This window comes from Nycticebus coucang, chromosome 3 (genome assembly GCF_027406575.1).
Source record: "Nycticebus coucang isolate mNycCou1 chromosome 3, mNycCou1.pri, whole genome shotgun sequence".
In the NCBI taxonomy this organism is placed as follows: Eukaryota; Metazoa; Chordata; class Mammalia; order Primates; family Lorisidae; genus Nycticebus; species Nycticebus coucang.
In genome coordinates, this window is record NC_069782.1 from 40,600,758 (window position 1) to 40,625,171 (window position 24,414).

Consider the following 24,414-nt stretch of genomic DNA (forward strand, 5'->3'; position numbering starts at 1 on the left):
GACACCATAGATTATTTTTTAGAATGAAATCACATAGTGTGAACTTTGCTTGTTTGCATCGGGGTTTTTTTTTCAGCATAATGTTTTTAAGATATTCATTTGTGTTGTTGAAGATGTCAGTAGTTTGTGTTTTTCAGTGTTTGAAAATATCAAGTTATATTTATTTGCCCTAAGAAAACAGATAAGTTCTTCTATTTTCTTGATACATGTTATGTTTTTCATCTTCTTCTATTTTTAAGATATTTTTTAATTTAATTATTTGGCACAATTGTGTTGTAGTTTTAGTTACAGTCTGAAAATGATTATTCAAAGGAATTCCTGGTTGGTTAATAATTTAACCCCTAAGATAAATTTTGGATCTAGAGACCTAATCCTTTGAAACTATTATTCATTATTTGTTCATAGAAGTAGTGAGTTGTGAGTACAGAATTCTGTCTAATAAAAGTGGTGAGTAATGTTACAAATACATAGGAATGTTGGCATGGCTGGTGCAGCCCATTAGCAAAATAGCCCTTAGATGAGAGTCTCTGTTCTCCTTGCTACTAAGAGTTTTGCTTGCTGAAAGATCAGGGCTAAGCATGTATTTATGAATTGCTCTCAAAGAAAGAGAATTGGGAATTTTTACAGTATGCAGATATTGTCTAGAACGAATTGCCAGTCAATTAGTCCAAATGTGGCATAACTGAAGTGTGATTTTGCAGAGTTTTTGACAGAGTTTCAAATGTTTTCAAACTCTATGCATGATCTACAAATAACCAGGCAAGTTCAAAACTTAATAGACTTTCTACCTCCTCATGATGAGAAATTCCTGTAATCAACTAAAAGAATGCAATTCAGTATGTGTCCACCCTTGCCTGCTCTTGGATTTTGACTTGCCTGTGTTTTTCCATCCCCTCCGTTGTAGTAGGTAATCGGGCACAGCAACACTTCTGGCCACTTGTCTGTCTCCCTTTTCCGTGTGTTGCGTCTTTCTCCCTGCTTTAGGCTGCTTTCTGTCCTTTCCCCTTTCTCCTGCAGTCAGTTTGGCTCTACGTGACATTTGCGTTCCTAAAACTAGTGAGTAGGCAAAATTGGGCAGTAAAAAGCACAGAGCTTATGAGGGAAATGGGATTGATGGCATAACACTAAAATGTGCATTGATATCACATTCAGATAAAGGTAATAAAGGTAGAAAACGAATAAAAATGGTAGCATATTTTGCACGTATTACCTGGGTCATAATGGCATACATGCAGTGACCGATAAGGCTCTTTATTCTGAACATAACCAGAAGTTTGCTGGTGGATGTGGATGTCAGAAGGGTTAAAGGCTGTCATTTGTTATGAAGTGGTAGAAGGAGAGGTGTCCGAAATCCAGCAGAATGTCATGACACAGGTGCAGATGGAAACGTTTATAAGTCACGTGCCGTGCTGAGGTCAGTGTTAGTATCTGAGGGAGGTGCATGTGTGCATAGCACGAATTCCTGTGTGGCTTGCTTCAGTGAGGTATGGTTTCCCAAGCTTGGCCAGTGCTTCTCAGCAACAAAGTTGCACATAGAAAGCACAGCATTTACGTTACGTTCAAAATTGTTTTTTGATACATCTGTCATTTTGGAACAAACTCATGTTATTACACATGTATGCTGACCATGCCTTCTCTGCTTTTTCTCCATGCTTTTGTGTTTCTATGTGGATCTGCTTTTTCTCTTCCTAGTTATTTCTCCCAGATTGCTGCCCTGTTCTCACCACAAAGCTCCCAGGCATCTACGAAACATCCCTCCTTTTCTTAATTTTTAATCGACAAATAACAGTTGTCTATATTTATGGGGTATGTTTTGATACGTGTACCCATTGCAGACTGATTAAATCAAGCTAAAATATTCATCACCTAACCTATTCATCATCTTTTGATGAGAACATTTAAAATCTACTTTTCATGATTTCAAAATATCTATCATTACTGTAGTCATCGTATTATTCAGTAGATCACTAAAACTTATTTTTCCTGTGCAATTGGAACATTTTATTCCTTGACCAATATTTCCTCTTTCCTGATCACCATCAACCACCTCCCTCAGCCTGTAGTAACCAGCACTCTACCCTCCACTTCTGTAAGTTTGATTTTTTTTTAGATTCCACCTCGTACCTATCTTTCTGTGCCTGGCTTATTTCACTTCACACAACATCCTTCAGATTCATCCATGTTGCTGCACACGATAGCATTTCCTTTGTTTTCAAGACCGAGTAGTATTCCATTGTGTATATACACTACGTTTTCCTTACCCATTCATCCACTGAAGGACGCTGAGGTTGATTCCATAGCTTAGCTATTGTGAACAATGCTGCATTGAACATGGGAATGTAGATACCTCTTTGATATACTGGTTTTAATTCCTTTGCTTTTCTCACTATTGAAACTGCTGGGTTGTATAGTAGTTCTATTTTTAATTTTTTTGAGGAACATACATACAGTTTTCTATCATGGCTGTATTAATTCACATTCTCTCCATCAGCAAACATGCTTTCTCTTCTTTCCACGTTCGTAGTAACACTCTTTCTCCCTTGGTTTATAATAATAACTATTCCAACAAGAATCGTTGGTGAAGTGGTTTTAATTATGGTTTTAATTTAGAGTTCCTCATTGATTTGTGATATTAAGCATTTTTTTCATGTATATGCTGGTCATTTTTCTGTCTTTTTTGGAGAAATATCTATTCAGGTATTTCCCCTATTTCTTAATCTATTTGTGCATTTTCTTTATATTGGGTTGTTTGCATCCCTTACATATTTTGGATTTTTATCCTGTGAAGCATACTTTTGAAGCTATCTTTCTAGAAATCATGTTTTTTTCAGCATCTCTGTCATAAAATAGAAAAGTAAGTCTCAAAATATGTCACTCCTTTCAACTTACTTCCCTTGAGTTGTGTGCACCTATGATTTTTATCTTGACTCCGATATAGAAATCAATGCCATTCTACGCTAAACCTTTGTCCCAGCTAGGTCAGATCCCCTTCACGAATAACATTCTTTAATAAAAAATATTTTGTAACTTCTTTCTTTCTGAGTGTTATTGAAAATAAGGCTTGCAAATTTTAACAGTATCTTGAATAAAACTTAAAATATTAGTTTTTGTGTCTTTACCTGTTAATTAAAAATAAAATGTTGTGTTTTATCAATATGCCATTATGTATTAGTAATAAATGTATCCTTTTTTTAACCTATTTGAATATTCCTAGTCTACCTTCATATTTAATGTCAATTTACATTTTTCTCAGTAACTTAGTTTTCCTGCAAAACTACTTGTTTTCAGAAGTTCATATTTCTCAGTGTGAAACCTGTATCTGTTTCATTATTTTAAGTTCATGAATTTTAAATTAAATATAAAGGAAATCCTGAGTGCCTTTTCTTTCTTTATTCCTACAGCGTTTGTCCAATGGTTCTATAGACTCAACTGATGACACTAGTCAAATAGTCGAACTGCAAGAATTGCTTGAAAAGCAAAACTATGAAATGGCCCAAATGAAAGAACGTTTAGCAGCCCTTTCTTCCCGAGTGGGAGAGGTGGAACAGGAAGCAGAGACAGCAAGAAAAGAGCTCATTAAAACGGAAGAGATAAACACCAAGTATCAAAGGGACATCAGGGAGGTAAGTGATTCACGCCGTTCTCTAGCTTTGCTTCCTGAACGCTGTCTCTGAGATGCTCTTTCCACAATTTCTCCTAAGGGCATGTATTTTTTGATTCTTCCCCAAACCATAGTTTGGGATGCATTATATTGGATAGGAAACTTGTTCAGGAAGACAAAAATAGTTTACTTCATGAAATGTTTAAATATGTATGAAGAGGAATTTGTGGCATCGAGTCAGATGTAATAAATACATTTTGATGCTTTAAAAAATTTTTAAGCCTTTAATTTTAAATAACCCTGGAAATGGATATGAATCATTAACTGCTATGCTAAATTGTCCCATCTCTTATTTTAGTTTTTCTGTCAATGAATGTGAATATATATATATATATACATGTAAGTACACATATACACACATATAAGATAACCTTTCTTTTTTGACACATTCAATTATTAGACTCGACATTGTTTCACCTCTTTATAAAAAGATAGTGCCTTAAATTTAATGCGAGAAGTTCAAGGTAATATTTTATTTGTAACATTGTCAAATTATCTCACTTCCCAAGGTGAGAGTTTAGAATCTTTTCATTACTATTTCATTCAAAAAAGTTTTATCATACTTTTGCCCCCTGTCCCGTCAAAATTGTTCACATAAAAGTCATTATTAACCTCCCTGCCACTGAATCCGGAGGCTGATTCTCAGTCCTTGGAAGCACTTGACTGCTTCCACTCACCACTCTTCCCTCCCTGGGGTACTTCCTTTGGGGCGAACAGCTCACTGCCATTTCCCGATTTTCCTCCATATTTATTTGCTAACCTTATCTCAGCTTGCTTAACTGGTTCCACTTTCCATCTACAGCCATGGAGTGAGTTCTCTTCTCAGCCTACCATTACCTCCCTGGTAAGGCTGTGTCGTCTTATGGCTTCAAAAGCCACCCATGGCCTCATGACTCCCAATTTATATATCCAGCTTGTTTTTCTTTTCTGATTTCCAGATATTTACATCTAAACTACTAAGGGGTATCTCTAAATTAGAATCTTCAGCACACATTTTTTTTGATATTTCCTTAACAAACTAGAATCTCCTACAGCAGTCGTCCTCAAACTTTTTAAACGGGGGTCCAATTCACTGTCCCTCAGACCATTGGAGGGCCGGACTATAGTTAAAAAAAAAACTATGAACAAATTCCTATGCACACTGCACATATCTTATTTTGAAGTGAAAAACAAAACAGGAACAAATACAATTCACACTGCTTCATGTGGCCCGTGGGCCACAGTTTGAGGACGCCTGTCCTACAGTCTTCTGCAGCCATGATGATAGTTGCTCAGACCCAAAATTATGGCGCCGTCCTGGGTATTTCTCTCTCACTCACATCCTGCATTCGACTCAGCAGTAAATCCTGTTCTCTTCCAACAAATTTGTCCACAAATTTGTCCAAATTTGTCTCTTCTCATAATCTTCATGGCTTTTCCTTTGTTCTACTACAACTTCTATTTCTCACAATATTATTATAATAGTCTCCTGACTGGTTTTTCTGCTTCTGCCTTCAACTTGCCTTACTTTATACTCAGAATTACAGGCTGAGTAGCCTACGTGTAAGGCAGCTCAGGTCATTTTTCTGTTTAAAAATGTTAATGGCTACCTGTTCTACTTAGAGTAGTGACAAAACCCTGCAGGGATTTACAAGCCACGGCAACATCTAATCCCACCCGTCTGACTTTTTTGAGATCTCCTACCCTCCCCTCCTAGCCCACTCTGTTCAGGTAAGGGGACCTTTCAAGCAAGCTGGACCTATTTTATCACATTTCCTTTTCCCTCTGGATTTTGCTCAAAGGATGTCTTCTTGCTATTAATGTTAATCTTGCTATTAACATATATACACTTTCCTTTTATTTATTTATCCCACAGCACTTACTGTCACCTGACGCAAATATATTTTACTGATTTACTTGTCTCATGTGCCTCCACCCCTAACTGTACACAAAGATTCATAAGAGCTAGGATTTTTTGCTTTGTTTTTTTGTTGTTGCTGTTGTTGTTACACTGCTCTGTTCAAACCACCTACACGGCAATTCAGTGTATAATAGGAGCTCAAAAATATTTTTTAAAGAACAAATATTTATAAGTATTTACAATAAGTAAGTATAAGATGGCATTAGCAATATTTAAATATGTGCTAAGACAAGTCCTACTATCTCCAAAAAAAAAAAAAAATTAGATAACCTATGAAGTGGTAGACCCCTCCACTGCAGCACAGATAAATATACAATGTTTTATGAATTAAGAGTTCACTGATACATTCTCTCTTCTCTTTACTTCTCTTCACAACCCACTCAGAGAATTTATCAGGTAGATAAAATTTAACCCCTCTTCTATATCACTGTTAAGGGATCACTAGGATTTGTGGCTATTGAATCAGTAGGTCCATTTCTTGATCTTTTTTTCACTCTCTTTTGGTTCTGGAGAGTCAGTGTTTTCCTTTACATTTATCACTCACTTAGTCTACCCATGCTTATCTAAACATGGTTCCTTACAGAGAGGGCCCCGTATGTCCAACTCCCCCATTCTTGTTGCCCATTTAAAAATAACTCCTTGATTCCAACAGTGTCTGGATGTAGGCAACGAAAAGCTCAGTCAAATGGAAAATGTTAATCCTCTGATGCTGGGTGTTCTTTATTAGGAGTCTATACTAATGGCTAAGGCATTCTCCTTTCACAAAGAATTCTTTTAAAATATGTCCTCATCGACTAGCTCCATAATTTCTATATAATCATATTTTAGAAGAGTTTCATGAGAAAGGAATATCTTTCATCACCCACCTTCAAAGGGAAGTTGCAAACACAAATGTTTTCAGAGCCAGGCAGGCAATATGAATGTGTGACATGCCAGGTGCAAGACAGTAGGAAGTGATAGAGCAGATGAGACCTGTGAAAGTATGCAGCCTGTAACTAAGACTGCGTACTTTCTGGCTGTATCCCACTTTTACACACACATGCACAAACACTGGGACGGCTAAGAAAATGTTCTATTACTGAAAGATTTATCTCTCACACTACAGGCCTCTGGTTTGCTAAGGATTTTAAAAAGACCAATTACATGTGAAAACTATTGTAAGTGCACTCTATACAGTTTCTCTAATTTCTCACTACTGCCCTAGAGGAATAGCACTAATGACTATGCCCATTTTTCTCGAATAAGAACCCCCAAAACTTACTGAGGTAAAGCGACTTGCCCAAGGCTTGTGCACTGCCCTCTTGCTGAGCACCAGCAAGAAACAAGATCAGTCTACTGTTAAGACCTGTGCTTCTGATGCCACAGTCTGCTTCTGAAATCAGCGCACTACAATAATGTATTTAGTGATAACAACTGTCATAAAAATTCAGCTACAATATTGAAAGGTTCTCAACCCAAGGAAGAAAGATTATTCCAAGGGGTGAAACAAAGGAAAACAGTATCTCCATTCTGTAGAAGTAAGGTGGTCTTTATTTCCATCTGGATGCAGGTGGGGTGAAATCAAGAAAGGAATTTCACACGTGGGTTATGGTGGATGGGGATTTAAAGGGTCAGGGAGGGCAGCAATTAGCGGCATTCCTAATGGAATGAGTCGACATGAGTCGACCCTTCCTGGGTGGGGCAGGTCTATTTGGGCAAGTACACCTGATTCTATGAAATATAGCTTCACCCTAAATGATTAATCTTTTGGTTGTTCTTTCCAAAAAGTTAGAAGTTGTGAAAAATCATGTACTTATGGAAGAAATTACTCACATGAAAGCCTTCTGTTATGCTTTTATGTACCTGAGTCATATGTTACTGGGTAGTGGTCACATAAAATACACTATAAAATTTCTCAGTAGAAAAAAGAGTTAATTTTCCTTGGTACTTCTATAGCATTGCTAGAACCGTATGATTTACATATTGGACAGGTGATAAATGTTTGTTGAATTAATTAGGGAAAAAATTAGGGAATAGGAAAAGCAACGTATAATTAAAAAAAAAAAAATGTGTTTCTCTTTCCCTGTGATGATACTCTAATGTACCTAAAATGAATTTTGTAATGATAGTCCATTAGTGGTTTCAGAATATATTTTTGCAAGTTTTCTTTGTCAAAAAAGAAATCTATCCAAAAAGTATTTTCATTTGAAGTTTTGTCATTAAAAAAAAAAACACTCCTGAAATTGATTGTTAACTATTAAAGCAGGTAAGGTACACTAGAGGTCGACGCAATATGCATAAAAATAAATATTCTCATAAAATGGCTTAGCTCTCCAACTTATATTCTAAAAGGTTACAGATTGTGTATAGATAATAATATCTCCTTAAACATATGGCCATCAATGTACTAACATTATCACTGAAGTATCGTAATTATATTTTGTTTTGTGAATAAAACCAGCTTATCTTTCCAACTTCCTACTAAAAAATCTGCAAAATTTCACTGTGTGATTAAATAAATTAATCATTATCAATTTTATCTCTTCTCTTATCTGAAACAAATACTTAGATTTTTCACTCTATTAGATCTTAGTTACTATAGAGTTATATTTCTTAGATATAATAAAACCCAATTTATGCATAAACTGCAGGTTAGCAGATCATTAAATCTTTGTTTTTTTCTCATTTTTCAGATTGCAGTTCTGAGGGGCTTGAGAAAGTTTCCTCTTTTAGAATTAAATACCACAGAGGGAAAGGCTCTTTCTCTGACTTATAAATTCAAAATGTATTTTTGGCGACAGAGCCTGCAGTTAAAAATTGAATCTCCTAAATGAATCCCTGAGTCAAAAAATGCTGTAACAAAATGATGCTCTATGTGTGTGTAATGATCTCTGCATGCAACATATGCTGTGTAGAGTGAGATCAAATCATTGTGGAAATAATGGTCATTAAAGATTTTTAAACAGCTATTATTTATTGAGGATATGTCTTACATGAGGCACCATACAAAGCACTTAAAATATTGTGTTACCTAATTCTTAACAACAAAGTTATAGGTAATATGGCAGGTGTTAGTATCCTAACCAAAAAAAAAAAAAAAATGTAGGAAGAAGGTGAAGCATGGAAAAGGTAAACACCATGTTCTGGTGACAACAGTTAGTACTTATCGCGAATAGGCTTTGGAGAAAGGATGTACTTTGTCAATGCTCATATTCTTGAGAAATGTGTGTAAGTCTTTGATTGAGTTTACTGCAATGAGAATTTAGTAAGAAGTTTACATGTGCAGGCTGGATTTAGAATTTTCTTTGCAGGCCCAAAATTGGGATAATATTCCCAGAGTTGTGTATGAAAATGAAACTGACAGAATATAGTATTAACAATAGTAAGCACTCTGAAGGGATCCTCTAAGATAAAAACTCTTCCCTCCTGGAGAGAAAAATACATAAAATAGGATAAGTCAAAATTTAAAATAAAAAGCTTTTTAAATCACAGGTTATATTTATGATGTCTAAAATCTAATGATATGGATATAATATTATAAAAATTCGTCTGGCAAATTTCTGCCGAATTGATGGATTAATTAAATTTCTTATGTTTGTACTTTAGTATTAATATATCAACTAGGATTTAACTGGATCTTGAAGGTTGGTAGGATTGGGCTAGATAAAGAAAGTAATGAAAATTTATTCCAGGTGGACAAGAAGTCGCATGGCCTATCAGTTTTGCAGGGTTGACATAACAGCTCACTGCAAACTCAGTAGCTTAAAGCAACCATGTTTATTCATTCAAAGTTGTGAGGACTTTAAGTCTTTAAATACTTTAAGATCGAGGTTTCAGCATGGCCATATTCTTTCTGCAGGCGCTAGTGAATATTCTTTCTTCACCCCTTGTAAGTTCTGGTGGCCACAGGCAACCGTGAGCATTCGTGACAGGTAGCCATTATAACTCCAGTCTCTGCCTCCCTCTTTCTTCCTTGTATGGTCAGACAATTAAGTTCATGAATTCATCCTAGACAAAGTGCTACATACCTCATTGCCAAACATCATATTATCACCTTTGAAGTACTCCCCTTGGGAAGCTATGCACGGATGGCAGCACCTAGTCCATCCTTCAAGCCAATTTTGGAATTCTTTTTCTGTAATGAACATCAAAACTGTCATCATACAAGTTCTGACAATTAACTTTGGGAATTCATCCTAGAAAAAGCAGATGAAGTGTAGCCTAGGCTCTGGCTGGATGCACAGCTTCTCCAGAGGAGAACTTTGAAGACCTAGAGATATTTGGCAATATGTATTTATGTGGTGTTTTTTTCTAGGATGAGTTTACGAACCTGATTTTCTGACCTCATATATCTTTATGTCTCCAAATTTCTTTCCCTTAATAAGAACACCAGTGACCTTATTCAGGACCTCCCTACTCCCATTTGACCTCATCTTCATTTGATTTTATCCACCAAATCTTATTTGCTTATAAATTCACATTCACAGGTCCAAGATGGACATTAATTTTGTTGGGATGCTATTCACCCCAGGACACATATGTAAGGAAGTATAAGATCAAAAACTATTTGCTTTCCAAGCTTTGAGCTCAGATTTTACTCTGAATCTGGAGGGAAAGATATACAGGTGTCTAAACCAAGAAGCAATCTGATGAGAATAGCATCTAGAAATATCTCTTGGACAGCAGGCTAGAGAATAAGTAATGAAGAAAAAAGAACAAGTTTAGGCTGATAAGTGGGAGTAAAGGTGAAAGGGTCTTAAAGGCGTTTCTAAATTCTACGGAGAGAGGAATCCTTCCTCAGTCAAGAAATGCAGGAAGAGCTAATTTGTGGGTGGGATAGGGACATGAGTTTCATGGTAGATAAATTACTTTTTAATAAATTTTAATTTATACATATATATATACACTTTTTCAAAGGCAAATAATATCAAGAGAGTATACATGTAAATGCTAAAGCACACACATCCCCTGCCGACCCTTTCCCTCATGTTTTCATCCCATTTCCCTGAGATTCTTAATTTCGACCTTTTCACCCCTTACTTCTGGTATTTCCTCTCTTATTTAAACCTCATCTCCGTCTTGCTATATTCAATGAAGACTCTCTATTTTACCTTACTTTCTCTCCCATTCATCCTTCCTTCCCTAATAGTTATCTCAAATCCTGTGTTGCCATTTTTATGACTAGGCAAAAAATTTGCACAATTGATCCAAGTAGTAGTTTCCTATGGTAATATTTCCTCTTGTGGTTCAAATTCCTGTGTTTTTTTTTTTTTAGTTTTATTAATTACTTGAGTCATTAATTTACTTATTTGTTTTTAAATTACGGCAAATCTACCCATATTCTCTAACAATTTGTTAAAATTTCTTGCAACACCATATAGTCAAGGTTAGGCAAAAAGATAACTTATCATTCTTATTTTTATGTTTTTAGAATCCTCCTTTTTTCTTCCCACCTCCCCCTCTGATCTGTACTGCTTTCTTAAGCCTAATTGACTGTTTCAGCTGTTCTTGTGGAAGTCACTTCTACTATCACCTTGAAAATCTGGGAGAAAAAGAAATGATCAATTCCCTGAAGAAAAAAAGCATAGAACCCAAAGCACAGACAGATAACCTCTGGGAAGAGATGGAACATTTGTTCTAAACTGAAAGCTAAAGTTATGGCTTTGTGTGCATGTGGTTAAATCTCCAGGTGGTGGTGAGAGAAGGGCTGTCCATTGAAGGGCGTCCATCTGTTTTGGGAAATTGGAAAGAAGTTTATATGCACTATAAGAGAAGCAGGACTGGACCTAGTTGAGAGTGATAAAGAGACTGATTAGAAATAAATAATTGAGTGAACCTGGATATTAATGTTATATGGAAATTACCACTATTCCCTTGATTCCCACTTCTTATACAAAGACACTTCCCACATTCTCAGGAAATCATTCCAGAACCATGAGGTTTTCACTTCTACAGCTGATTTTTCCCCAATATATTGTCAATAAAATAGGTTATCAATCTACCAATGAATTTTCAGGTAAGCTGTTAGTAAGGTAAAAATCATCCCCATGTGATTATCTATAAATTGGGCTGTTTAAAACACCAGTGTCATGATTTTCTCCATTTGTACTAATAGTTGATTTTTTACCTATACTGATGTGTTTGTTGACTTCTCTGAACTCATATCAAATCAAAAGTATATAGCAGGGGGAATAGTTAAGTTCCTAAGTCAACTGCTTAAAACCCTTATGAATATGATTAAAATGTCCTATTTCTTTAGCCTATCCTTTTAACTGCTGTATCACTCTTTTTGATGTGTGAGGGTGAGAATACCCATAATATATGTTACCCCTTCTTTGAAGATTGCTTTGCAGTTTAGAACGGTAGCCACCACTTTACCAATAATGAGCTGCAACTCTACCCTCTGTGGTAATTGTTTCTATGGCTCATTATATACTTCTAAGGACGCCGATCCTACAGAAGGCAGTTTCAAAATATACTCCATTGCATTTTCAGGCAACAGAAAGTTTTTCATTGATCCATGATATGAGAAAAATTCAGACTGATAGGCTGGAAAAACTCATGTGAAATCTTGCATTCCTCCCATGAAAAGAAAGAAATGAATATGTAGTGAAGGAAAGCAATAGATTTACATCCTATTATTTTACTTAAATAGCAAGATAATACATTAAACTGTCTGAGAATCTAATTTGATTTTTTTATTTTAACTGTAGGCCATGGCACAGAAGGAAGATATGGAAGAAAGAATCACAACCCTTGAGAAACGTTACCTCAGTGCTCAGAGAGAATCTACCTCCATACACGACATGAATGATAAACTAGAAAATGAGCTGGCAAATAAAGAAGCCATCCTGCGGCAGGTTCCGTATCACTGTCTTGGTTCTATCTGATCCATCTCTGTGTTCTCACCCTTCTCCTAAAACATGGCGTAAATAAAATAGAGACTTTTTGGCACATGACTGATTCATCGTGCTCTAAAATTTAGAAGTCTTTAACTAAGCAAATTTGATTTTCAGTATGAAATCTACTTTCCAGAAAGATAAAGAAATTGTTCATCTCAATAAAAATAAAAATAATGATGGTTTCCTTTCAATCTAGACATGAATCAGAAATTGCACTAAACAGTTCACACATGTCACCTCACTTAGTTCTAACCACCACCTATAACACAGGTACAGTTATTATACTGAGAACACTGAGGTTGACTCACATTAATACTTTCCTGGGGTTACACTTCTGGTCAATAATAGAGTAATAGTGGAAGCCTAAGATTATTGGGTCCTACAGCAAGAGTGGGAAAACTAGGGTCCATGGGCCAACTCTGGTTGGATTACTGTTCTTGTAAATAAAGTCTTATTGGAACACAGCCATAGTAGATCATGTCATTGAGTCTAAGTTGTTTATGGCTCCTTTTGTGGAGGAACAGAATTGAGTAATTTGGATAGGAACTGTATGATACATACACAAGGCCTAAAATATTTACTGTCTGTTCCTGTATAGAAAAAGTTTTCCAACCTTATCTCTAGAACCTGGATTCTTAATCAAGATTCTACCTTCCTTCTCCCTTCTCCCTCTTCGATATACTACTAGGGATTTTCAATATTTTGCTATTCTGGTATATGTGAAGTCTTAGTACTGAGCTATGTCTTCCATTTGTTCAAGTTTATATTCATGAGTAATTTCTTTTCTTTTTGCTTCCTATGGTATGAGCTTTTCTAATTTTAATGTGCTGAATTTATGAAGAAAAACGGATGAGTAATATATGAAAACATAACAAAAATCATCACTTTGCATATTTAGGTGTGGTCATGGCTGATTTTGATATCTAGAAGACTGGTATTCACTTTTCTAACTCTGACCCTTTCAGCGTCTCTGCTATTGCTCTTATTTCAGATGGAAGAGAAAAACAGACAGTTACAAGAACGTCTCGAACTAGCTGAGCAGAAGTTGCAGCAGACTATGAGGAAGGCAGAGACCTTACCTGAAGTAGAGGCTGAACTGGCTCAGAGAATTGCTGCCCTAACAAAGGTACTGCACTAAAGCAATTGGCCAACTAGATATACATGTAGAAACAAGGGGAAAAAATGGAAACTATAAAAATTTTCTTCAGGCTTGATGAAAATTAAATATCACAATATTAATCTGTTATGTAATGATTGTTTATTATAATACATATTTATGCTAACATGAATAATTGCTTTGCCCATTTAAACATTAAAAAAAACAACCAAAATGTCCTGTTCTTGTTGTAGTTTTCCATGGTAATATTTGCACGCAATCATCATGCAGATAAACACACAAAGATAATGTTATATGTATATATGAGGCATAACAATTTAACAGCCTTCACACAAATTGTATCCTAATAGAAGTATAAGAAATATCCTGTGCTATTAATTTCTTTCTGACTATAGAATGATAAAACTTGTGAGATGTTAATAGCTGGACTTAACAAAAGTCTGAAATCCAAAGCCATTAGTCAGAATGTAGTTTTTATAGTTATAACTTATTCTGAAAAATTAAAATCAATAATACTCTACAGAATGGTGAAAATTTTCTGCCATAATATGACCTTTAGATTTCACATCTGTCTGCACATTTTAGAATATTGCAACCATAATGTTAAAAAGAACTGTTCTCACTAATTTCAGTCAAGTGAAAATGAGATTGATTCAAAGTGTATATACATGTCAGTAGTATATATAAAAGTTCGTTTGGTCACTAAAAGCATTATCGACTTATGATATCAATTAAAAATAATCATACACTGTAGATATTACATAATCATTACTATTTGCTAAGTTTTCCAGGCCACTGCAATAGATGGGTAGGATAATTATATGGACTTCAAGTTAAAATTTTTCATGAGGGACTAGCCCAAACATTGGATGTAGCAATGGAGAAGTAGGCACACACACATGTGCTTTCCTGAAAAAGTAAACAATTAAAAGTGGACACAAGACTTATCTGCCAGTTGTTTAAAGTAAGGGAGTTAATCAGGTAAGGAAAACACAAACATTAGACAAAGTAGAGCAGGATTAGAAAGCACTGGAATAGGTGGTTGTCTGTTAGATAGTGCTGGAGTAACTAGCTGAATGAAACTTTAGTTTGAATAGAGTAAGATTACAATTTGGGGCCGGTGCAGTGGCTCATGTCTGTAATCTCACTGGTAGGTCTGTCTGGGTGTACCCTGGTCTCCTGGTTCCCAGGGTCAAGAATGAGCACTGGTGTTGAGTTGAGCTGTCTGAGTGATTGCAGATACAGAGTAAACACACACACACATTTATTGATTTGTCGCAAGTGAAAGTCCATTGCACAGGGAGAGACAGGTTATTCTCCATGCGTGTAGAAAGACCCAGAAGTCTGAGCACACACTCCTTTATATGCTGACTACTTTGTCCTGCCTTTTTCCTGGGAAGATTAGTTTCCATTCCAAGCCTTTGGGATGATTGACAAGTTGTGGTCTAATTAGATGGCAAAGAGCCTCTGGTCAATGAAAGGTCACTATGAGAACTTTACTCTGTATGTTCCTACCAGACAGCAGTTCCAAGTTGAAGTTTGGTTCCTAGCTACAATTTGTTCCTGATTTCTGCCCTTAGCTACTTCCTTGCCACCTGGTTACCCTCCTCCAAACCTAATGCCAGCACTTTGGGAAGCCAGGAACATTGCTAGAGGTCCAAAATTTGAGACTAACTCTGTTGACATAGAAAGACCCCCACCCCCCCCATTTCTGTTAAAAAAAAATATTGTTACTGAGGCATGGCATGGTCCAGTAGTCTCAGCTACTTGGGAGGCTGAGGTGGGAAGATCACATGAGCCTGTGAATCTGAAGTTACAGTGAGCTATGATCTCACTCCAGCCTGGGCAACAGAGTAGGAATCTATCTCTAAAAATAAGAACATATAAAAGGAAAAGATTACCATTTAGATTACTCTAGAGTCCCAGACCAGGCCAGTAAACCACTCTGGTAATTTTAGAAATGTGTAATTTCTAAGATAAAGAAAAATTTATTATTTCATTTGATATTCCCTAAATTATAACAAAAATACTTAAACATGTTAGTTTTTGTTGGTGGAGTTGGGGACAGATTTTAAATGGCTGTAATATAAACTAGGATATCTATGTTTAGGCTTTTCATCTGAGGAATATCAAGGACTTTCATAAGGAGACGTCTTGTTGAATTGCATGATTTTAAGAGGAATTACATGAGTAACTAAAAAAGGAAAATAACTTTTGTAACATTTTAGAGAAAAATAATCATCGGTATTATACTGAGTAAAATTCCAGAAAGAAACACAATTTACATTTTAGGGAATCCGCGGTTGGGTACCCATAGCTCAGTGGTTAGGGCACCAGCCATATGCATTGGGGCTGGTGGGTTCAAACTCACTGGGCCTGCCAAACAAAAAATAAATTAATTAATGAATTTCAGGGAATCCTGCCCAAGATTAATGTTTGATAGGCTGAGAATAAAATAATTTAAAATATAATACTTGACTTATGAAATTTTAAATTAAATATTTCTAAGAATTCTTAATTTGGAATATAAAAAATAACTAAAAATAGATATCTTACCTTTTTTGTCCTTCTGTTTGTTGTCTTGTATATTTTTTGAGACGTTATCTTGAATACGCAAACTAATTTCCTCAGTGGACTCCTATCTAATATATTACCAAACTTCCAGTGTCACTGGACCCTTTTGATTTCCTAATTTTCAGATAATTTTTATTCTTCATAACAAATAGGAAGAATGATGGTGTGGTTTTGGTGTTGGATGTGTTTTCAGGCGGTAAGACAGAAATATGTAGAAATTTTTAAGACCTTCGAAATCCTATATTTTCAAACTATTCATCTCTTAACTGTCTTGATTCAGTCACTTTAATTTTGATCCTGCTGACTGTTAAAATGTACTTTGAAGGATTACAGTTACGTTTATGAATTTAGAGCATATAATCTCAATAACATTTTGATGTATTTATTGCATTCTTAATAAAACTCTATATTTTAAATGATATAAAATCATTTTATGGCGTTTGGGGACCGTGTTAAATCTCTGGATTGCCTCTGCTTGGAAATTTGAGGAAGATGTGGGGAAAAGAAACTGCTTGTTTGTTGTATCTTTATTATTTTCCACATTTATGAAATAAGGCTATCAGAGTGAAGATCTTATAAAATGTATAAATATTGAATATAATTTGCATAAGCACACAAGATTGGAAATGTTAAATGTTTATTTCATAGATTAAATAGGAATTCTTTGGAAAAATAGTGCATGTGCACCTAAATGGATACACAAATAGGTTACTATTTCTTTCCAGTTAATGCATGACATATTTATGTATAATTCTATATTGGGATAATGTAAGTGTCACTGTTTGGGAATGAACTTACACAGTGTGATAAAATATGCTCTGCAATTCAACTTTGTATTCGTGACCTAAGACCATTTTAATGTTATAACTATTTAACTTTGCAATTATGATTTAACTGTTAATGTAATTTTACATGTAATCCTTGCATAACATACTAATATAATTCAGCTATCAGCAATGTCACATGTGTTGAACACCCTGCACCTCTGGTAAACTGACAGTCACCTCCAAGACATGTAACTAACCTTGGCACTGGGCAGACATACGCTCACAAAGGCCCCGTGGCTGCCCGTTCACTGTAGGGCACTATTTTGTTTCCACAGCAACAAATCAATACAGTAGCAGTTTTGTAGTGAGTGGTCCCAAGAATCATTTAGGACAGTTCACAAACAAGTTTTCTTATACTCACAGCGTTATTGCTGCCTTGATAATTTGTTAACATTTAATCATTTTCATTTGAAATTTCATTAAACCTGTATCTGAGAATAGGCTATTTGGTTCTAGACTGACAACCACAAACGGGCATTCAGAGACCAGATGTCATTTCATGAGTTTCAGTGTTGCTGAGGAAACTCAATTTTGCTGAAATTGGAGGATACGCATAATAATTAACCCTGCGGCTTACTTTGTTCTTTGATTTCTACAGAGTAGGGTTTATAATAAATTTTATACTAAATTTGTTACACCTGAGCCATTGCCTAGCATATTCCTCAACATTAAGATACATTGTTTCCATTATGTTAAATAATACAAGCAAACAAGCCAAAATACAAACTTCTAACCAGGTCAGAGACATATTCTAGTGTTTAGTTTCCCATAATTCCAGTGATCACATGACTCTCAGAGTTGCTTTAACTCATCCTGTAGTTGTCTCTCATCACCAGCCATCACTAACCTTTCATACCATAGGTTGATATCTTTTTATTTTAGCATAATATTGTTTTTCATTTATACCATCCACTGCATCATGGTCACCAGATCTCAGTGTAGTGCCTTCCACATACAATTCTGTCTATTAAGATATTAAATTTGCTGTCGCACTTTTCTTTTAAGCATTCTGTGCTGTGTTCTGTTCAGTGTTGGTGTCTTCAGTTCTGATTTTTCAATTTTGTCCCTCTCCTTTTCCTTGACTCGTTAGTCTGATCCAACTTCCTCTACCTCATCTGATGATTATCAATATGTTATGGAAGCTAAACTACAAGAAATGATCTCCATACGTAGGAAGGTAGTCCTACTGGACTTTACTTTCTATTGCTAAATAGAATCCATCTAAGTTTTTCTTTTCATTTATAACAATTATGTTACTTTTATTTATTGATAATCAACCATCTGTGCTGTTCAGTGCTTCAGGAGCTTAAGACTGGACAATGGCAGGTTTGTGTTCAAACCATGCACAGTCTGCATGTTACATTTGGCTGAATTCATTGCTCATAAATAACTCCAATATTTTGCTGATGCTTGGATGTAACAGGCCTTTGTAGCTGACACATTTCAAGCAATGCTGTTCAGCTGCCTGTTTTTAAAGAAAGTTTATTTTTTGAAAACTATATTTGCAGTTGGTAGTAGCTTGCTTTACATTTTATTTCAATTTATTTAGAGGAAAAGAGTGAACTACGTCTTGCATTTCAGGTGCACTCTTCATATTTCTTAACAGGCTGAGGAGAGACATGGAAATATTGAGGAGCGTATGAGACACCTGGAAGGTCAGCTTGAAGAGAAGAATCAGGAACTTCAAAGAGTATGTAAATTGAGAACTACTCTTCCCAATTGTCAGTTTGTAAATTTATGTTCTACATATAAGATGAGAGTTTTTAGTGGTTATATTTTAAATCCACAGATACTGATGTTGAAGGAAAAGATTTTCACCAATTTAATGAAAATGAAGATAAAATTAATTCATATTTAAAACTAGCAAAACTGAACAAATAAATCTTGGTTTCTCCATGGGTTTTCATGTCATATTTACTTATATTTCCTGAATGTAAGGCCAGGCAAAGAGAGAAAATGAATGAGGAGCATAACAAGAGATTATCTGATACTGTTGATAGACTTCTGACTGAATCCAATGAACGCCTCCAGCTACACCTAAAGGAAAGAATGGCCGCTCTAGAAGAGAAGGTAAAATGATTCGAGGGTAAAGGCATTGCTCTCCTAATCATGTGTGTTTTATGTACCTCTTCAGTCATTGTGTTGGTTGGCCAATGATCCATTTACTTAGCTAAGTTCTTAAATGCTTTATGTATTTTTAGGAGGGAATGAATAATTTCTATAAAAAGTATGAGATCGATTTTTACATCAAAAAATGCTGAATGATAAATCTTTCATCTTAACATGTTCATATAAGACAAATGTATTAACATACACTGTGCTTTTCTGATGAAAATATTTTATTTATCCTTCACCTGGTATGCAAAAGGGAGGAGTAATAAAAATAAATAATGCAGGGGTGTGGAGCTTGATTTGAACAATTCATATATGTGGTACCTACCACCAGTCTAAAACTCAAAATGTGGGTCGGTTTCTATCATTAGTAGAATGAGTATCAATCCCAGTAGAGGGTTAAGAATCCTATATTTTCAGCTGCATTATTTCAGAAACAGTTCTTCTGTTCAGTCTGCAATTTTATTCACAATTATGTATGTCTTCATTGATAGTTGACAACTACCAGAGCAGCAAGGGTTATGTGAGCTAGCTGGTTGCCAATTCCAGAGCATAAACAAAGGTAGGGAATACAGCTCAGGTGGACACATCATTCTGGAAATTCAGAATGAATGCCAATCACTACATTACTTAGACATGTTCTACTGTTCCATAATTTACCCATTAGAAAGTCAGAGAGCATGCCTTGTTCCCATACAGGTTCAAATGCATCGCCAATAAGAAATTCCTACACTTGGGTAGCGCCCATGGCTCAAGGAGTAGGGCAACAGCCCCACATACTGGGGGTGGTGGGTTCAAGCAGCTCTGGCCAAAACTTAAAAAAAAAAAAAAAAAAACAGAAAAAGAAATTACTGCACTCTTAGTTTATTTTTACTATGTAAATTTTTAAAAACTTTATTATTTTATGTAGTGATAGTAGTACTATAAGAAAAGTAACAATCTTTCAACAACAATACTTTTATGGGAAGGATTTTTAAATTATCTGTTATTCACTTTTTATCTATATTCCTTTGTGACATATAACAGATTTTTGAATAAGTAGAATTTAATTTTTCTCATGATTGAATAATTACTCGAAATTGTTAATTTGATATTTAAAATAGATGTGTAAAAAGAAATAGTTTAAAAATATGATCTGATGATTCCTTCTTCTTTTGATAATAAAAATGAGTTTGTGTGAATTCTTTGCAGCACTTCTGACTAAGATTTTTCTAGTTACCCAATTTTTCTTATTTGAGGAATAACCTAATCATTTCTGATATAAAAAGTAGTCTGAGAAGAGACAAACAGGAATAAGTGTTTTGAAAGGTGATATTTATTGCATTTGTTCATTCACGTGATGTAAAACATTTCGCACTTTGATTATGTATTTCTCTAAAGGTTAAGGTGTCATGTTTAAAGATTCTGTTAAAACTTGGTTTCTATGGAAACCAGGAAATCGATGTACCACCAAAAGAATCAAAAAAGATCTGTATGTGATAGAATGTCCATATACGTACATAAATATGTTCTGTTTGTTAACTATTTCTTTTATTTTATTTTCTGTAGAATGTTTTAATTCAAGAATCAGAAACTTTCAGAAAGAATCTTGAAGAATCTTTACATGATAAGGTATTATGAATACTTACATTTTTTTGCCTAGTTTTTTATTTCATACTGATGAACATTCAGTTGTGAAACAAATTTGACTGAAGTACTTTCGGTATGTCATTTTTTTAAAACAACTTTAACTTTTTAAATCACACCTACAGAAAAGTATCCATATATGTGTATTTTGCAGCCCAAACACCTTGCAAATCAGCATTCTGGAAGCTCCTCCCACATTAGTTTGTAGTCACTACTCTTCCTTTAAAGCACTATCTTGACTGACCATATTTTTAAAATATGATTTTTATGTCTTTGTTTCTTATGTAGATGGAATGAATATGTATGAATTAATTTTGTCTAGTTTGAGATTATTTAAGCAGAAATACATTAAATACCAATTATATGTCAGAATTGTGCTAAATTATATTATATATTTGCAAACTTGATGCTATTTCCTAAGTAGCGAAGAAACGTAACTGAGGAGAGTGAACACACCTTTGACAAATCAATAGGATGCGAGGTAGCAGATGCCAAGTGCCCAATGAGTGACGGGTAGGAAGGACCACGGTACATCACTGCCATGGAGAAGGCTTCAGGCGGGTGAGACTTATACTAAAGATGTCAGGAAAACTAGGAATCTGCCACAGGCCCTCCAAACACAGTTCATGCAGCATAATTCCAGGTGCTTTATAGAGTGAGGGGATGAGTAGTGAATGTGATATCTTAATTAATAGGTATAATAGTTTGGAATCAATTATTCTTATTGTAGGGATGTTGGTAGAAGAGACAGCTACCAGAACGTGAACTGACGAAGCTTTAACCATTAATATGTATTTTCCTTTTGCATTCACTTGTAAAATGTGTGTTACCAATTTTATCTTATTTCATTAAAAAGGATATAATTCCTCATTAAAGAAGTGATGTATAGTTATGTGTTAACCAAAGATAGGAGGAATGGAGAGAGGAGGGGCAGAAAGAGAGAGAAGGAAAAAGAAGCAGAGAACGTGGAGAGGAGGGAGGAAAGACCTGACAACCATACAACACGTGGAACTTACCGGAAATGATGAAGAATAAAGGGAAAAGACAATAATTACGCATTTAACCATACTGGATACTATAGGTTATGGTGTAACATCCAATAGGAGTAGTATAATTAATTTGCTCTACGTAGAGAATATCTGTTTTGTGCCCTAGTCAGGGTGTCCACAATCTCCTGATGGGTCTGTCAGAACAATATAATGTGGCACCTACAAGATAATAGTCGATTCATCCGAAGCAATTCACAAAGACTACACAGAGGAAATGACATTGTAGTGGGCTCCTAAAGACAAGCATTATCTTAACAAATGGAGAAGGGCCGGGAATTCTAGGTAGAGAAAGGAGCCTATGCAACAACACAGAGAAAGCAAAGCTGGTTGATTTGGTGAATCCAAAGTTTGCGGTGACTGGTATGTATTTAAAGAACCAGAAAGGTTTTGAGCAGATTGTGAATTTTGGACTTGATCTTGATATGCAGTGTTATGTTATCCAAGCTCCGTGTACTGCTGGCAAGATCCCCAGAACCCACTCCCCCACCACCTACCCAAGCCTTAGCTTCAACAATCTGCCTAAGCAACCAGGAGTTCTAATCATTTCAGGCTTTGCATTCGTGTTTACGTCAGTCTCTAGAGAAAGTAAATCCCATGTCACGCCTCACTTCTAAGCTATTATCCCCTATGGCTAAGGACATTCACTTATCTGACCAAACGTTCTATAACTGTTAAATTTTCATGCAACTGATTAGACTTGTCGTTCATTATCAGCAAAATCCTCTGTATGCTCAACGTCTTCTCTCTCTGTTTTCCATTATTATCTTTATCTCTAAATCTTAAGTTTCTAGAGCTACCCTGGGATTCTTTTCTCTCCTTTCAGTCCTGGTGACTGCATCAGATTTTATGTATTTAAACACCTCTATAAATGGAGATTTTCCATATTTAGATTACCTACTGATTCCTCTTTTCTGAGAGAATGCATATATTTTAGTGCCAATTCGGTGTCTCTTGTACAGCTAGGTATGTGAAATTTAACAAGTCCATCTCCCAATCCCACTATCACACACCGAACACCACCACCACCTAATCTAACCACCCCTGGCAATCTCATTCAGTCACAACTGCGATGTCTTGCAATTATTCTGGTTAAAATACTTGAAGTATTCTCAACCCCTGTATTTTACTCAGACCCCGTGTCTGATCTGTTAGTTCTATCAAACTCTCACCAAAATCCAGCCATTCTCTTGCTAACATCATTCTTGTCCAAGTCATTGCTTTCTTGCCTATAGTTTTGGAAGACCCCTAAGAATTTTCTTTCCTTGCAGCTCTCCATCCCAGTTTAATATCCAATTTTCAGCCATCAGAACGATAACATACTCTGCTCAAAAATCTTCAGTCACTCCCTCTCTCACCAAAAGTAAAAGCCAAACCATTTAAGATGGTTTACAGCACCTTTCAGGATGAGTGCTGCCCTCATACTTTTAAAATCTGTCCTCTACCCATCTTTCTTATTAATCTCCCATTGAGCTACCCCCAATTCACTTCCATAAAGCGGCATTTCCACATACTGATCCTTCCGTCTTATTTGCCATGCCTTTTCCTAAATTACTCCCGCCTTCATTCACTCTCTTTTAGTTCTCCGCTCAAGTATCGCTTTATTAGAGAGCCCTTTTTCAGGGCTACCCAATTCCTCACTTACTACCTGAATACAACCTTTTACAAAAAAATTTAAAAACTGGATATAGTTTCTACTCTGCATTTGGAAGTAACACGTACATAGCCAGTATCATTTTAACATTCCCATAAATTTGCAAAGATTTAGGGTTAGTGAAAATGAGGAATGAAGATTACCTTTTATTCATTTCTTCTAGTCTCATTTTCATTACAAAGGAAAATGTAGGCATTTTTGTTATACTGTCTTGTTATCATTTATAAAAATATATCTATTGGTTCTTCCTTTAAAAATCCATTAAACTTGATTTATCATAATTGCAGCTTGGTATTGTTGGCATATGCTTCTCATGTAAGTACCTTTTTTTTTATTTTTAGGAGAGATTAGCAGAAGAAATTGAAAAGCTGAGATCTGAACTTGACCAATTGAAAATGAGAACTGGCTCTTTAATTGAACCTACACTATCAAGGTAATGTTACATTAAAAGCTTAACTACAGTTCACTGCAAATCCGTATGAAGTTCCTTATGGTTTCACATCTCCTAAACTAAAGTCAACAGTATTTCTCCATGCTCCGTAGTCATTACCATATTTTGACTCTTCATTGACTTATAGTTTCTGCATTCAAAAATAACTTTCTCATTTAGAAATACTTTCTGAAGATATTTAGTAAAAATTTAAATAATTACTTTTTGTACCCTGAATTTAATTATGTAGATAAAAACACATAAGAAGATTCTTAAATGAAGAAATTGAACCGTATATGAGAAGACTGCACTTCATTCCGAGAAGAGGCATCAGAACTTCCCTCTGCATGTGTTCACTGTAGAAATTGAACTCAGTGTAAAACTCCCTCTGTATGAGTCCAATTTAGAAACATGCAGAGGCTATGGGCAGTGCTTAATGTGACTAAACAACTATTGTTAATTATGGTCATTTAGCATCTCCCTGTTCAAGTAATTGCGTGTAAAAATGAAAGAGGAATTATATACGTAAAGTAAAATTCAAATAAACTTAGTCATATTCATTCATTTTGGCCCACTACCTCATCTT

The 24,414-nt window shown here is 35.3% G+C and overlaps 1 protein-coding gene across 1 annotated transcript in view; it reads left to right on the forward strand.

Annotated features, from left to right (window-relative positions):
- PPFIA2 (PTPRF interacting protein alpha 2) overlaps nucleotides 1-24,414 on the forward strand; it is a 512,563-nt gene that overhangs the window by 382,513 nt on the left and 105,636 nt on the right. The window contains exons 7-13 of the mRNA XM_053585751.1: nucleotides 3,402-3,623; nucleotides 12,254-12,400; nucleotides 13,434-13,568; nucleotides 18,567-18,650; nucleotides 18,899-19,030; nucleotides 20,621-20,683; nucleotides 23,740-23,831. Of these exons, the coding sequence (XP_053441726.1) occupies nucleotides 3,402-3,623; nucleotides 12,254-12,400; nucleotides 13,434-13,568; nucleotides 18,567-18,650; nucleotides 18,899-19,030; nucleotides 20,621-20,683; nucleotides 23,740-23,831 (875 nt within the window). The remainder of the gene's footprint in view (nucleotides 1-3,401; nucleotides 3,624-12,253; nucleotides 12,401-13,433; nucleotides 13,569-18,566; nucleotides 18,651-18,898; nucleotides 19,031-20,620; nucleotides 20,684-23,739; nucleotides 23,832-24,414) is intronic.